The 15,107-nt window shown below is 37.9% G+C and overlaps 1 protein-coding gene across 1 annotated transcript in view; it reads left to right on the top strand.

Moving 5' to 3' along the window:
* Positions 1-1,918: 1,918 nt before the first annotated feature.
* LOC136167407 (glutamate decarboxylase 1-like) overlaps positions 1,919-15,107 on the top strand; it is a 32,562-nt gene continuing 19,373 nt past the window's right edge. Inside the window, exons 1-6 of the mRNA XM_065934997.1 lie at positions 1,919-2,018; positions 5,781-5,897; positions 6,333-6,575; positions 8,606-8,696; positions 13,820-13,932; positions 14,254-14,369. Coding sequence (XP_065791069.1) covers positions 1,919-2,018; positions 5,781-5,897; positions 6,333-6,575; positions 8,606-8,696; positions 13,820-13,932; positions 14,254-14,369 — 780 coding nt within the window. The remainder of the gene's footprint in view (positions 2,019-5,780; positions 5,898-6,332; positions 6,576-8,605; positions 8,697-13,819; positions 13,933-14,253; positions 14,370-15,107) is intronic.

Consider the following 15,107-nt stretch of genomic DNA (forward strand, 5'->3'; position numbering starts at 1 on the left):
ATCTCTGCTAATCTCACAGACAATAAAAAAAAAACCAACTCTTGTTCTAAGTTTTACCAAGAGACTGACTATTTTCAACCACAATCCCTTCACAATTGTTTCTACAACCATAAGGAAACCACGATCACGTCATTCCACAGCCCAAATCCTTGTGTGGTTTTGTAACGCTAAACGCCAAACACATTTATGTGTCTTTCCCACTTCCCCTGTTGATAACTTCTCCCGGTTGGTTTTCTGGGATGTCACATGCACTTACTTTCCCTTATTTCCTCAATTAGCATCTCAAGATTTTGTGCATTTTCAAAAATTTTCCTGAATGTGATTTTCCTGGCTCATCACCTAGTTAAATGCCACTTAGTTCAGATTTCAACTCGTGCACACCCTCTTCAGAGAGCTGCAGGCAGCCTTTCGGGCTGTCTTAGTCCTAATTCTCTAAGAGCGACTTGGGGGCACGTTCATGGACCACCCCATCCCAGGGCACTCCTAGAACTCTTGACTATAATTTTACTATAAGTGTGGCATTTTTCACATCATTAAACTACGTAGAGTGTTTTCTTGTCTGTTACTCTCCTTTCTGCTAAATTGTAACTTCCTTGAGGGTGGATTTGATTGTACTTTTTGTACCTCCCCTCCAACACCAAGATAGAACTTCTAATAAATGCATTAAACTGCCTAGTAATCTATACAAAAATTGAAAAAATGTTGCTGCAATAATTCAGAGGGAAATAAAGATCACCTCAGCTCAGTGGTGGAATTATGCAAATATTTATGGAGTTACTAGGATGTGACAGAGGAGGGGCTAAGAGAGTGGACTCTGCAATAGGAATGATCGAGTTCGAATCCTGGGTCTGCCACTTACTAGCTCTGTGATCTCTGGAAAACAGCTGACTTCTCTGTGCTTTAGGTTATTCATCTGTAAAATGAGGGAAGTAAATAGCAGTGTTTTATAAGGTTGCAGGGAGAATTAAATGAATTAATGTGAATCTATGTTAGAAGAGTGCTTGGCACATAGGTACTCAGTAAATGCGTGATGCACCGGCTTCAAATTAGGAGAAAGGAGGAGGGAAGTCACTTAAAACATATGAAGTTGCTCTATATAAAGTGCAAGGAAGTAAGAAGAGGTGAAGTTAATAGGAGAGAGTGAGGGAACTATTTGTGAGATGCAGAAGGTTTCTTAGGTGAGTGGTAGGAGGTAAGGCAAGAAAAGTGTCAACTTACGGACTTTATAGTAGATAGTGTCATTGGATGTTTTTGGTGAAGGCAATGGCATTATCAGAATCATTTTTTGGTAGTTTTTGTTCTGTGTCAAGATTGTCAGGGAAGTGAATCCATAGTTTGTTATAAACACTTCAAAAGCAACATCTCTTTTTATACTGCAAGCTCATGAGTAGGTATTACTATGGTGCCCACTTTGTTGATGGGAGGACTGGAGTAAGGGAGGATGTGAAACAGAACACAGTAGTAATAATGTCTGAATCACTCGAGTTCTATGAGGACTCAGTGTATGAAATATATCTAGCACTGTATTAAATATAGTAGGTGTCCAATAGGAAGAAAGCTATAGGTTTAACCTTGTGTGACTGTCTTCTAAAAGTGTTATCTCAATTTCCTCTTGAAGTCCTACCTAATATAGTGTAATATAATACAAGAAATCTTTCACATGCTTTGTACATAAAAATTATTGAGTTTCCATTTCAATTTATATATATTTGTAAATTGTATATATATATATATATATACATATATTGTGTATATATATATATATAGTATGTATATATATATACAATTTACAAATGTACAAAAGTAGAAACAAGTGAAAAAACAGCAACATTAATTTCCCCTCGGGCTGGGGAGGGTCAGCTTCGCCTCAGTGAGTTTAGAAGTAAAGGTCTAATCATCGGGACGTGAAGGGGAAGAAATGCAGGACAGAGCACCCCGGCGGGGAGACTGTCCGGGTCCGCAGCGCAGCGCGGGTGGTTACAGCGCGCGGGGAGGAGCGGGGGAGGAGGAGGAGGAAGGTGAGATGCGCTGGGTTTGCAGGCAGGGACAGAGGCGGGCTTATTCACAGACATGAGCGGGTGTCCCGGAGTCAAGAGCAGAGTCGATCTTCTTCGAGTGAAGATAAGGAGATAACCTTCCCTAGCGGATGGAGTGACAGCGGTGGTGGAGAACCCGCCTGCCGGTGCAGGAGACTTAAGAGGCTGGGTTCGAGCCCTGGGTCGGGAAGATCCCCTGGAGGGGGAAGCGGCAGCCCACTCCGTGTCCTCGCCTGGAGCATCCCAAGGACGGAGGAGCCTGGCGGGCTGCAGCCGTGGGGTCGCACGGAGTCGGACGCGCCGGAAGCGGCTTCGCACCGCGCAGGGGATGGGGCGGCGCTAATAGCACAAGGAAGGTTTGCCGATCCTTCAAGGAAATGGAAAAGCAGCTATTTCTTCTCTTTTCCCCCTTCTATGTCACTTCCCAATCATCAGTCAGTTCTACTGGGAAGCAATGAACGGAGGAAGAAAGACACAGCGAAAATGGGCTTCAAATCATCCAATATGTTTTTTTTTAATTTGTTAGAGGCTCTAGTGAACTCCTTGATGAGGATAATATTGTAATAATGGGTCCAGATTAGGTTGAAATTTGTCAGTGGCTTTTGACAACCCTCGTTTTTCCTCCTATCATTTTCAGAGTGAATTAGACATCACTGAATCTTTTTATAGACTGCACCAAAGGCACAGAAGAGAAGCTAACTTATTTCCAGGTCCTTCTGTTTTGTGAACCACCCAACTTAGCAGCAGCAGCATCTTTTCGTGTTCTTTCATTAGCGTGCCCTAAAGATGCTTAATTTAAAAAAATAGCAATGTTGAACGGCACGTTATTTAATAGTTGTAAATTCCAAGGGACTAGTTGACAAATTCTTGAGAAAAGGTTCACCTGGAAATGGGACTCAGAAATGATGATCATTATGTATTTTTGGATTATTTTAGAATTTTCAATCCAAAAGTAGAAAATAATTCCTGTATTACAAACATGTGAATTATACTCTTAATATGCCCATGTGCTATTTTTGTTTGTACCCTAGAATGTTAATATACCTAACATACCTATCGATCTATAGATAAAAGTTGTAATTGTTAAAGGGAAGTTGAAATTCACTTTTTTCCAGTAAATCATACCTTAAAAAAGCGAGTGATGTTTAAACACTGATACATACAATAATAACTTCCCTGGTAACTCAGACAGTAAATAATCCACCTGCAAAGGAGACCTGGGTTCGATCCCTGGGTTGGGAAGATTTCCTGGAGAAGAAAATGGCAACTCACTCCAGTAGTCTTGCCTGGAGCATCCCATGAATAGAGGAGCCTGGCAGGCTACAGTCCATGGGGTTGCAAAGAATTGGACACGACTGAGCGACTAACCCTTACATACAATGCTCTCAGTAAATTCTCTAAACAAATAAGAGCATTGTATTGTGGCCTGTTTCACAAATAATGGAATTGCTCCAAATTTCTATGCCATCAAAAGAAAAAAAAAAAAAAGACCTTGAAAGGGCCCCTTATAAATTACAGCAGTTACTCATCTTTAATAGTCAAGTTCTTTTCTGTTACATTAAAAGTGCATTCCGGCTGCAGGAATTCTCTTAAAGTAGGTATTGTTTTTTTCACTGTACATGGACCTCAAGGAGTGTGGATATAGCCTGGCAAGTAAGTTGAAATTTTGTGAGAAAAAGTGAAAATTAAAAGTTCAGACTCTCAAGTCTTGCTTATTTTCTATGATTATTAGTTATTAACATATTTTGACAGAGCATATTAGCAATCTTTGTCTTATGCATTTAAAGCAAGCATTTCGTTATTAAGTATTAATTTAGTTTCAGGTTGTAGAGTCAATGTGTAGTTGAACTATTAATGGAATATAATTCTTATTCCACTATATCAAATCTTTTAGTTGCTACATAACTTTTTAATAAATGTTCTGTAATACTCTTTCATGTATAGAATTTTTTTTCACTTTTCTTGTGATTTTTGTTTCCACTATTTATAAGAAGTGATGCATATAAAGCTTTAGTACTTTAAAATTTATTTATTATCAATTATTACTTACTCATTGTCTATAGCACTGAAACTTGGAAAAAGCAATTTTCCTCTAGAAAAAAAAAATTGTACAATGTATTAATTTATGTCTACTGGATCACCATGTAATATGAAAATCTGTTTTTAAGTACACTGAATTCTCTGCAAAATCATCTCACATTTCTGTAATCTATGCTGTCTTTCCTTATGTGCAATTTTCTCATGTATTAGGATTTTATTTACAGAGAAAGCTATACTGAAATACTTTTGTCTGTTGTACATAAACATTTAAAATGCTATGTTTTATAAACTGATAAATGTATCAGTGCTTAAAAGTTAAACCAAATTAATCATGCTGCAGTTTTAACAAATGCAATCTGGATTGTATAGCGGAATAGCTTATATTATTTTAAGAAAAATCCATTAGAACTCGAAACAATACTACTAAGCTTACAAAATAGAGGCTACAAAATTTAACCATACATCATTTTCTGATTTGCTGTTGTCTTTTAGTTGCTAAGTCATGTCTGACTCTTTTGCGACGCCATGGACTGTAGCCCACCAGGCTACTCTGTCCATGGGATTTCCCAGGCAAAAATACTGGAGCGGTTTGCCATTTCCTTCTCCAGGGCATTTTCTGATTACTTTGTGTTTTTTTTTTATAACTATTGGTAAGCAAGTAGATTTTATAAATTACAGTTTGTACTTTCTTTTTTTTCATACATTGTTTAGGACATGAAATGATATTTAACAATGAAATAGCTTGCTTGATGGGATATTTGGTTTAACACTTTTATTGAAGAAGATTCTGACTTATTTTCAAATATTAAATTTTAAAGATGATGATCTTTTAAAGACTTATTGATCTTTGGATTCAAACACTTGTCTATAAATTCCAGTCCAACCATATATAAAGTTATTTTTGTTAATAATAGTATCTGTATCATAAGCCTATATTATGAGGATTGAATAGAATGATACATGTGAAGTATGTAGAACAGTGCCTGGGTCATAATAAGTGCTCAACAAGAGTTAGTTTATTACTATTACTTAACTTTAAATCTGTTTATCTACTTACTGGGAAATGTTCCTATATTGTGTGGTTACAGTGAGGATCAAATTGTGTGCACAGCACTCAGGACTCTTAATATGCAGTAGATATGGTTATATATGCTTAAATGTTAATACACAAGCAAGGCACTGAAGGATCTTACCCTGCAGCAGGCATTGTTATTTACGGTTAAAGGTAGCAGGTCTTCCCTAGTGGCTCAGATGGTAAAGAATCAAGTTGCAATGTAGGAAACCAGGGTTCAGTCCCGGGGCTGGGAAGATCCCGTGGAGAAGGGGATGGCAGTCCCCCCGAGGATTCTTGCCTGGAAAATCCATGGGGCGGCAAAGAGTCAGAGTGAGTGACTAACACTTTCACTTTACTTTTATGATAGGTCTTTATTATTAAATTAATAATCCTCTATGCTAAGCTGATATGAAGCTAACATGTAAAAGTTGTATCATTGCTCTCTGTGTGGTGATAAAAGAACCTTACATAATTTTGCTAGAATTCATGCTTCTCTCCAGTTTATCCCTCTCCACCAGAGGTCACGTGTAAATAAAAGTTTCAAATATTATGAGTTTTTTCGAGACATCGATTTGATTACAGATTTGATTACAGTAATACATCCTATTAGCATGTTTTGATAATTACAAATATTTTCTTTCTCAACTTAGATAGGAAACAGATGAGAAAAAAATCCATTCATCATTGTCAATCAACTGACAAAGATGTGATAAAAGAAACTCACACTGAGAATTTACTGACTAATTTATCAAATGCCTATGCTTCAGGTATGGATACTATTAACAAATGTTATTTGTTTTATTCTTTTATAAAATTCTATGTTACCTACATATTTATTGAAGTAATTTTGATTTTCTTAAGATCTGCAGACTGACTTTTACAAGTATACTTTAACTGATTTTTAAAAGTGCAGCTTGCCAGCTCATTTTTGACAACAGTCAAATAGGGACCAGCTGGTAGAGCTTAAAGGGCCGATTACTTTAATGGCGTTAACCCAAAGTGGCTTACTTTTTGGTCAAAATTGTTATCTAGTGGGACTTCAAATGAAAACTATTTGTAGGATTTGGACAAATGCTGCTTTATTTACTATTTGACATGGCCTTCAAATATCTTTAATATCCTATGATCAAAATTCTATCTGATAGTGTGTTTCTTTGACTCTTTAAATACCAACCTTGTTGTTTATTTCTTTTTTTCTCTAGATTTGTTGCCATCCAAGGAGGGCGAAGATTTAACAAGATGTTTTCTGCTGCGAGTGGTAAATATTCTTCTGCACTACATTGAGAAAACTTTCGATGTTAAAAGTAAAATATTGGACTTTCATCACCCTCATCAACTTCTTGAAGGTTTGGATGGGTTTGACTTAGAACTGTCTGACCATCCTGAATCTCTGGAGCAGTTGCTTGTTGACTGCACAGACACCTTAAAATATGGTGTTAAAACAGGTAATTTTCAAATTTGTTTGCCCGAACTGGAGACTGAATGAGTAGCCTTGAGTGTACATTGAAAAATACCCCAATTTCATTCATTTTTATTTAAAACACTTGCCTAATTTATTTTAAATTGGTATTTTCATACATGAATTGTTTATTAATTAACAGAGAAAGTTAACAAAATGATTTTGGTTTGGAGGGATATATCCCAATGGCAAATAACATACAGTTTTTATTTACCTTTTCCATTTTTTGCTTTATTTGATCATATTCATTACTGGATACTTGATTTATTATCTCTGTACATCAATAAAATATAGACTGCTAAAATTAGATATATGTATTATTTATATATGCAGCCTATATTTTAGAAAGTGTTTTCTGATTAAAATAACATTATTATAACTTAATTCTTAATCTCTTAAAACAATGGTACTTCCAGGAGCAAACGATATTTGAAAAGAATTCTAGAGGCAAAACAGAGGTTCACAAAGAGCTGTCACACACATTATCTTTAAGATAGAGTGTAAAACCAGAGCACAGAACAATCCATTGTGGAGCTAAGGAGGAGAAGCTTAATTTAAACTGAGCTGAATATAGATTGTTCAATTTCACAAGCAGTGTTTGGTGATTCTTCCTTAATATAAAATTTCAAAAAATCATTATAAGAGGAACCTGGTATTCTTATAGTTGAAATTATTTATCTTTTTTTGCTGCTTGTATTTAAAAAAAAATTCTTTTCCATTATGGTTTCTTACAGGATATTGAATATCCTGTGCTTACACTAGGACCTTGCTGTTTATCCATCCTACATGTAACAGTTTCCATCTGCCAACCCCAAACTCCCAAACCAGTTCATCCTCCACCCCTCTCCTCCTTGGCAATCACAAGTCTGTTATCTATGTTTGTGATTCTGTTTCTGTTTTGTAGATAAGTTTATTTGTGTAGTATTTTGGATTCCATGTATTTGTTGTTCAGCCGCTAAGTTGCATCTGACTCTGTGATCCCATGGGCTGCAGCCAGGCTCTCCTGTCCTCTATTGTCTTCTGGAGTTTGCTCAAATACATGTTCATTGAGTCGCTGATGCTGTCTAACTATCTTATCCTCTGTCGCCCCCTTCTCCTCCTGCTCTTAATCTTTGCCAGCATCAGAGCCTTTTCCAATGTGTTGGCTCTTTGCATCAGGTGGCCAAAATAATGGGGCTTCAGCTTCAGCATCAGTCCTTCCAGTGAACACCCAGGACTGATCTCCTTTAGGATGGACTGGTTGGATCTCCTTGCAGTCTAAGGGACTCTCAAGAGTCTTCTCCAACACCACAGTTCAAAAGCATCAATTCTTTGGCGCTCAGTCTTCTTTGTGGTCCAACTCTCACATGGTGTTTGCTTTTCTCTGACTTACTTTGCTTAGTATGATAATCTCTAGGGACCTGATATTTCATCCAAAAAATGTATATGCAGCTTTGGAGGGAAAATTATTTCATCTTCTAGGTGATCTTTCCCCATTCACTGAGGTAGCTCCCCACACCCACCCTCGGTCTTTCTGCTTCAGCTGGGTTCCTCACTCTGGTATCTGAGCCCTTTCTCATTTTGGTGCCTTCTTACAGCTGCTCTTCCTCCTCCACTGTTTGGGGATAGACTTAAGATCTTCCCTGAAAGATCACTTCCTCCAAAAGCCTTCTCTGGAGACTGCCTCTCCTACTCCTGACCCCTTAGAAATGGTCTTATAACATCCTGATCCTTTGCTTCATAATTTTTGCTTTTGACTGTACTTAAATACATTTGTGTCATTGCTTGATTATCATCTCCTTCTTTCAATAGTAAGTGAGATCCCCATGGTAGCGGCTATGTCCACCCTGTATGACCACTGGGCCCTAACACCCAGAACGCTCCTAGCATATGATAATCACTCAGGAGTGTTCACTGAATGAAATGGTGTACTTGATCCATAATACCTGTTCACTGAGAAACTTCTATAACATTTAACCACATTTCAGCCCTATGTTTAAACTTTGACCCATGTGCAATTTTGTCTTTTTTTCCCAGGACATCCTCGCTATTTTAACCAGCTCTCCAGTGGGCTAGATGTGATTGGACTTGCAGGGGAATGGTTGACAGCCACTGCAAATACCAACATGTGAGTATCCTTCTGGATCTAAGGAACGTGAGACTGTGAGGCATGTGAGCAAGAGTGAAGGTGTCCGTGGTTGAAGTTCCCTTTTGCTGGACAGGATGTTTGCTCTATCAGAAACAAGTAGGCGATACCAGAGAGAAATGCAAAGAAGATGGTTCCTGTTCCCTGGGGGACATTTTAACTGGTCTTCTGGACCATCTCTCCTCTCTAGAAACTCTTAGGATCTGAATTTCCTGGTAAATAGTAAAGTTCAGTTGACTAGTCTGAGTTATTAGTGTGCAGACTGGGAGTCCAGCTCCAGGACTGAAGTCACTGCAATACTACGCAAAACAGCCCAGAGCACAGAGTCCAAAAATGACACACGCCAGTGTATGAAAAGTTGCCTGCATATTAATTAGAACTTCAATCTGCTCAAAGGTGAAGAAAGTAAACTATTAAAGTTAAATCTAACTCCAACGTGATTCCTTAAAAGTTTTGACCTTTGCCATAGCAGAACTTTCAGTTTTGTGAAAATGAGATACACCACTGTAATGTTTTGAAGTAAAATTAATTTTAGGGCAATCTATTTCAAATTTAAAGGGATAGGGAAATGATTGGATATGAAATTGGAAGAGACAGTCTGTCTCAGATGTTAATATAATTTAACTACAATCAAAAGAGATAGCTGGTAGAAATTTAAACTTTAAAACCAGGAACTAAACAGTTATGAGAAGTGACTGCTTTACTGTGTAGGAAAGCTGTGGTTTATTTTAACTGTTTAGTTGTGTTGGGATCTTAATGGTGCACAGGGTTTTATAAATGTGAAATGCATAGAAAAATAAGCTACATAGTTTATTGCTAGTTTTAATTTTCATTGCTTGATTGTAGCCCTTTATTTGAACACACATAGAGTAACACTTTTGGGAGCTTCTCTGATAGCTCAGTTGGTAAAGAATCCACCTGCAATGCAAGAGACCCTTAAAGAACCTATATCAATTGTGATATATAAAATGTGATGCATTTTATATAAATTATTACATAAAAATCATTTTACAAATCTTACTCCATTAGTTGGAATCCTATTGCTATGAAACAATCATTCTCTGTATGAAGAAAATATAGATTTTTGGTTTAAATAGAGAAATACTAGGAGAAATGCAAAGAGAAAGGATTTAAGAGAGGGTTCTGTACCTTTGAATTTTTCTTACTTCAGTCAACAGATGTGTGCATGCCTGCCAAGTCACTACAGTTGTATCCAACTCTTTGGACTACAGTTCTCCAGGCTCCTTAGTCCATGGGATTGTCCAGGCAAGAATACTGGCATGGGTTGCCATTTCCTCCTTCAGGGGATCTTCCTGGCACAGGGATCAAACCTTTGTCTTTTGCATGCCCTGCATTAGCAGGTGGATGCTTTGCCCCTGGAGCCATGTGGAAATCCCAACCATAAAGTGAGATAATAGAAAAGCATGTGAGATGGAATTAAAGGAAGAACCAAATTTAAGTCCTAACTCTACCCTTTAATGGGTCTCTGATCAGCAAAAACAAGACCGAGAGCTGACTGGCTCAGATCATGAACTCATTATTGCCAAATTCAGACTTAGATTGAAGAAAGTAGGGAAAACCACTAGACCATTCAGGTATTACCTAAATCAAATCCCTTCCGATTATACAGTGGAAGTGAGAAATAGATTCAAGCAATTAGATCTGATAGACAGTGCCTGAAGAACTATGGATGGAGGTTTGTGACAGGAGGCAGGGATCAAGACTATCTCCAAGGAAAAGAAATGTAAAAAGGAAAAATGGTTGTCTGAGGAGGTCTTACAAATAGTGGAGAAAAGAAGAGAAGTGAAAGGCAAAAGAGAAAAGGAAAGATATACACATTTGAATGCAGAGTTCCTAAGAACAGCAAGGAGAGATAAGAAAGTCTTTCCTCAGTGATCAATGTAAAGAAACAGAGGAAAACAATAGAATGGGAAAGCCTAGAGATCTCTTCAAGAAAATTAGAGATACCAAGGGAACATTTCTTGCAAAGATGGGCACAATAAAGGACAGAAATGGTATGGACCTAACAGAAGCAGAAGATATTAAGAAGAGGTGGCAAGAATACACAGAAGAACTATACACAAAAGATCTTCATGACCCAGATAAGCACGATGGTGTGATCACCAGCCAAGAGCCAGACATCCTGGAATGTGAAGTCAAGTGGGCCTTAGGAAGCATCACTACAAACAAAGCTAGTAGAGGTGATGGAATTCCAGTTGAGCTATTTCAAATCCTAAAAGCTGATGCTGTGAAAGTGCTGCACTCAATATGCCAGCAAATGTGGAAAACTCAGCAGTGGCCATAGGACTGGAAAAGGTCAGTATTCATTCTAATCCCAAAAAAGGAAATGCCAAAGAATGTTCAAACTACCACACAATTGCACTCGTCTCACACGTTAGTAAAGTAATGCTCAAAATTCTTCAAGCCAGGCTTCAATAGTACATAAACCGTGAACTTCCAAATGTTCAAGCTGGATTTAGAAAAGGCAGAGGAACCAGAGATCAAATTGCCAACATCCAATGGATCATCGAAAAAGCAAGAGTTCCAGAAAAATATCTACTTCTGCTTTGTTGACTATGCCAAAGCCTTTTACTATGTGGACCACAACAAACCATGGAAAATTCTTCAAGAGATGGGAATACAAGACCATCTGACCTGCCTCTTGAGAAACCTGTATGTAGGTCAGGAAGCACCAGTCAAAACTGGACATGGAACAACAGAGTGGTTCCAAATAGGGAAAGGAGTATGTCAAGGCTGTATATTGTCACCCTGCTTATTTAACTTGTATGTAGAGTATATCATGAGAAACGCTGGGCTGGAGGAAGCATGAGCTGGAATCAAGATGCCAGGAGAAATGTCGATAACCTCAGATATGCAGATGACACCACCCTTATGACAGAAAGTGAAGAAGAACTAAAGAACCTCTTGATGAAAGTGAAAGAGGAGAGTGAAAAAGTTGGCTTAAAACTCAGCATTCAGAAAATGAAGATCATGGCCTCTGGTCCCATCACTTCGTGGCAAATAGATGGGGAAACAGTGGTAGACTTTGATTTTTTCCAAAATCACTGTAGATGGTGACTGCAGCCATGAAATTAAAAGATGCTTACTTCTTGGAAGAAAAGTTGTTTTGCTCACAAAGCTCTGTCTAGTCAAAGCTATGGTTTTTCCAGTAGTCATGTATGGATGTGAGAGTTGGACTATAAAGAAAGCTGAGCACTGAAGAAATGATGCTTTTGAACTGTGGTGTTGGAGAAGACTCTTGGGAATCCCTTAGACTGCAAGGAGATCCAATCTGTCAATCCTAAAGCAAATCAATCTTGAATATTCATTGGAAGGACTGATGTTGAAGCTGAAACTCCAAAACTTTGGCCACCTGATGCAAAGAACTGACTCATTGGAAAAAACCTTGATGCTGGGAAAGATTAAAGGCAGGAGGAAAAGGGGATGACAGAGGATAAGATGGTTGGATGGCATCACTGACTCAAAGGACATGAATTTGGGTTAACTCTAGGAGTTGGTGATGGACGGGGAGGCCTGGTGTATTGTGGTCCATGAGGTTGCAAAGATTTGGACACGACTGAGCGACTGAACTGACTGACTGACTGTTGTCTGAAAATAATAATGTCTACTCCATGGAATTGAAATAGGATCAAAAAATAGTGTGTGTGAGAAGCTGAAATTGCCACAGCACTGGCAGAAACGAGCCTCATTGAAAGAGAAGTCTGTAAGGCTCACTTTGTAAACTTGTTCCTCTTAGAACCAGAAGCTTAATTCTAATAGGCAGTGGGTTTTCTCAGTCTGGATTTTTGTACAGAGCCCTGGGCCAGAGCTTATGTATTATCACTTTATGAGGGCATGCGATCCAGGGTAGCAGGAATGAGGGGGAATGAAGGGAGTCAGGACAAGGCAGAGGGTAGCTTGAGGGGTCTTTTAGACCTGGCTACCCCTTAGAATAAGCAGAAGCGAGTGCATGGTCTCTGGGGATGTATACCCCCTGTAGAGATCTGCTTCTACCATCAGGCCTCTGTCGGGAGCAAGGGAACAAAGTTATTCTCCACCACGTCTCTTATGACCAAAGGACCAAACAATGGGATGTTACGTTCCCCACACATCATCACTGGGCATTCTTGGGACTCCCAGCTGATTCCATGACTTGTCACACTAAGGGCAAAAGGAAGTCCCAGGGCTGAAGGTGAGGGACCGCAGGTGTGTGATTCTCTATCGTCTTATGGGTGAAAGTGGTCGTGGCGGCTGGGCCTGAGTCATGTCCCAAGGCCTGAGCGAGCGAAAGCTGAGCGCCTCTGAAACGGCACACAGCTGGTGCCTGGTTCAGGGACCCACGTGGAACTCCACCTAAAAGGGTCTTTAAGATTGTTTTGAAGACAAACAACAAGGATTTCTTGAGAATAACTGGACCCACTGTTTGATTTGGGAGTCCTTAGTACATCCATTATTATTTATAGCATTTTGGTGTTTATAGAGAAAAGTGTTGAGTCTTCTGTTTTAATCTCAACTCCTTTCTGTAGAGCTGATTTCACAGGGTGACTCAGAGGAGAGTCCCCCACAACAGTCGTCTTTGAATTCTTCTTGATGAGGTGTTCTTGCCTGTGCCATCTACTTGCTGTTATTGGAAACAACAGTTTTTAGCCTTTTTTTTTTTTTTTTTGATGTGTTTGCTCATAATACAATCTTTAGCTAGAAAACATTTATCCATCAGTGTTTAGAAGATGCGCTTTCTTATTCTGCAAATCATTATCTGTAGCTGTAAATATGTTGACCCTCAGGAAATGTGTATATACTATATTGATAACTGGGCATTTCCTGTCCCTAACAGTGTTGTGTGTGTGCTGAGGGGATGGGGCCACTTTCAATTTCCTTTTGGTGGCAAATGAAATTCTCAGGTACTGCACAAAACAATGGAAGCCTTGACACTTTGTAGAACTTACATACTCTTGATGAGGGACAAGAACATATAACATTTAACCATTTCTTGCACAGTCTGTTGTAGAATACAAAAGTGTGTATAATCTTACCTAGCACATGATTCTATTTACCCTCTTTCCTGTAACATGACTCACAGTGGGATTTCTATGCATGCATCACAGGTTTACCTATGAAGTAGCTCCAGTATTTACTGTCATGGAAGCAGTTCTTCTTAAGAAAATGTGTGAAATTATTGGCTGGAGAGAAGCAGAAGCAGAGGGAATATTTTCACCTGGTAAGAAAAAGGTTTATAAGTGAAAAGAAATAATAGGAGACAGTCAAAATGTATTTCAATTAATATGGTTGTTTTTGAGCCATTCAATTAATTTGCATGTTCATAAACCATATTGTTGGTTAGAATCATGAACAAACTTTTTTGAAATCTAGAAGTTGTAGATTCTGTTGTTCATGATTTCTCTTAATACTTTCAAGGAAGACTATTTTAAAAATGACATCAGTAATTTGGCACCATTTTAGTTTCCGATAACTCAAATCGTCTCAATCAACATTTCTGATTTTTGAAATTGGATTAACAGTCACAATTTTTCTTCCATAGGTGGGAGTATATCAAACCTCTATGGTATATTAGTAGCTCGTTATAAGCAATATCCAGAGATAAAAACAAAAGGCATGACAGTCCTTCCACACATTGTATTGTTTGTTTCTGAACAAGTAAGTATCAAGTTTAGGTTTTTCTAAGATTTAAGAATCTTCTAAGATATACTGATAAAGTAATTTAAGCATTGAGAATATTAGCTTCATTTTTATGTTAAAAATACTCTGTAATCTCTGTTTGGATCTATATATTAATATTGGAAAGGAGAAAAACAGCTTTCTAGTCTATACAGACTATATAGATTAGCAATACAAATAATTCAGGAAAAATTTTATTTAAACATAGGAGAAACTAACAGAAAAAATGATATGATTGTAAATATAAAACATTCTGCTACCTTTACCAAAAAAAAAAAAAATCAAGGCATAAAAATTTCAAATATTTAATGCTTCTTTTTAACATTTCATGAAGAGAACAAGAAAGTGATTAATATTCTGTTTTTCCAGTTAGGCCTGAAGAATTTGGTTGAAGAGAAAGCTTTGTTTTATATGCCCTCAGCTAAATGTTTATGAAATTGACAATAGATCCACTGAGGTCTCCTTTAGCTTTCATGTTCCGACTCTATATAGTATCAAAACTTCATTTAAAAAAATCAGTTAATCCTTCTGATAAATCTGATCACTTTTTCTTTTCCACCATGGTAACATTTATAATCTTTAAGTGTAATTGAAGTCCCAGCTTGAGAATTGTACCTAAAAGTACTTGGAAACACTGGATTTTCTAAAGAAGTCCCTATGTCTGCGATGTCCTCCCTTTACTAAACTCAAATTAGCATTATATAAATGCATATTATC

Source organism: Muntiacus reevesi, chromosome 4 (genome assembly GCF_963930625.1).
Source record: "Muntiacus reevesi chromosome 4, mMunRee1.1, whole genome shotgun sequence".
Classification (NCBI taxonomy): Eukaryota; Metazoa; Chordata; class Mammalia; order Artiodactyla; family Cervidae; genus Muntiacus; species Muntiacus reevesi.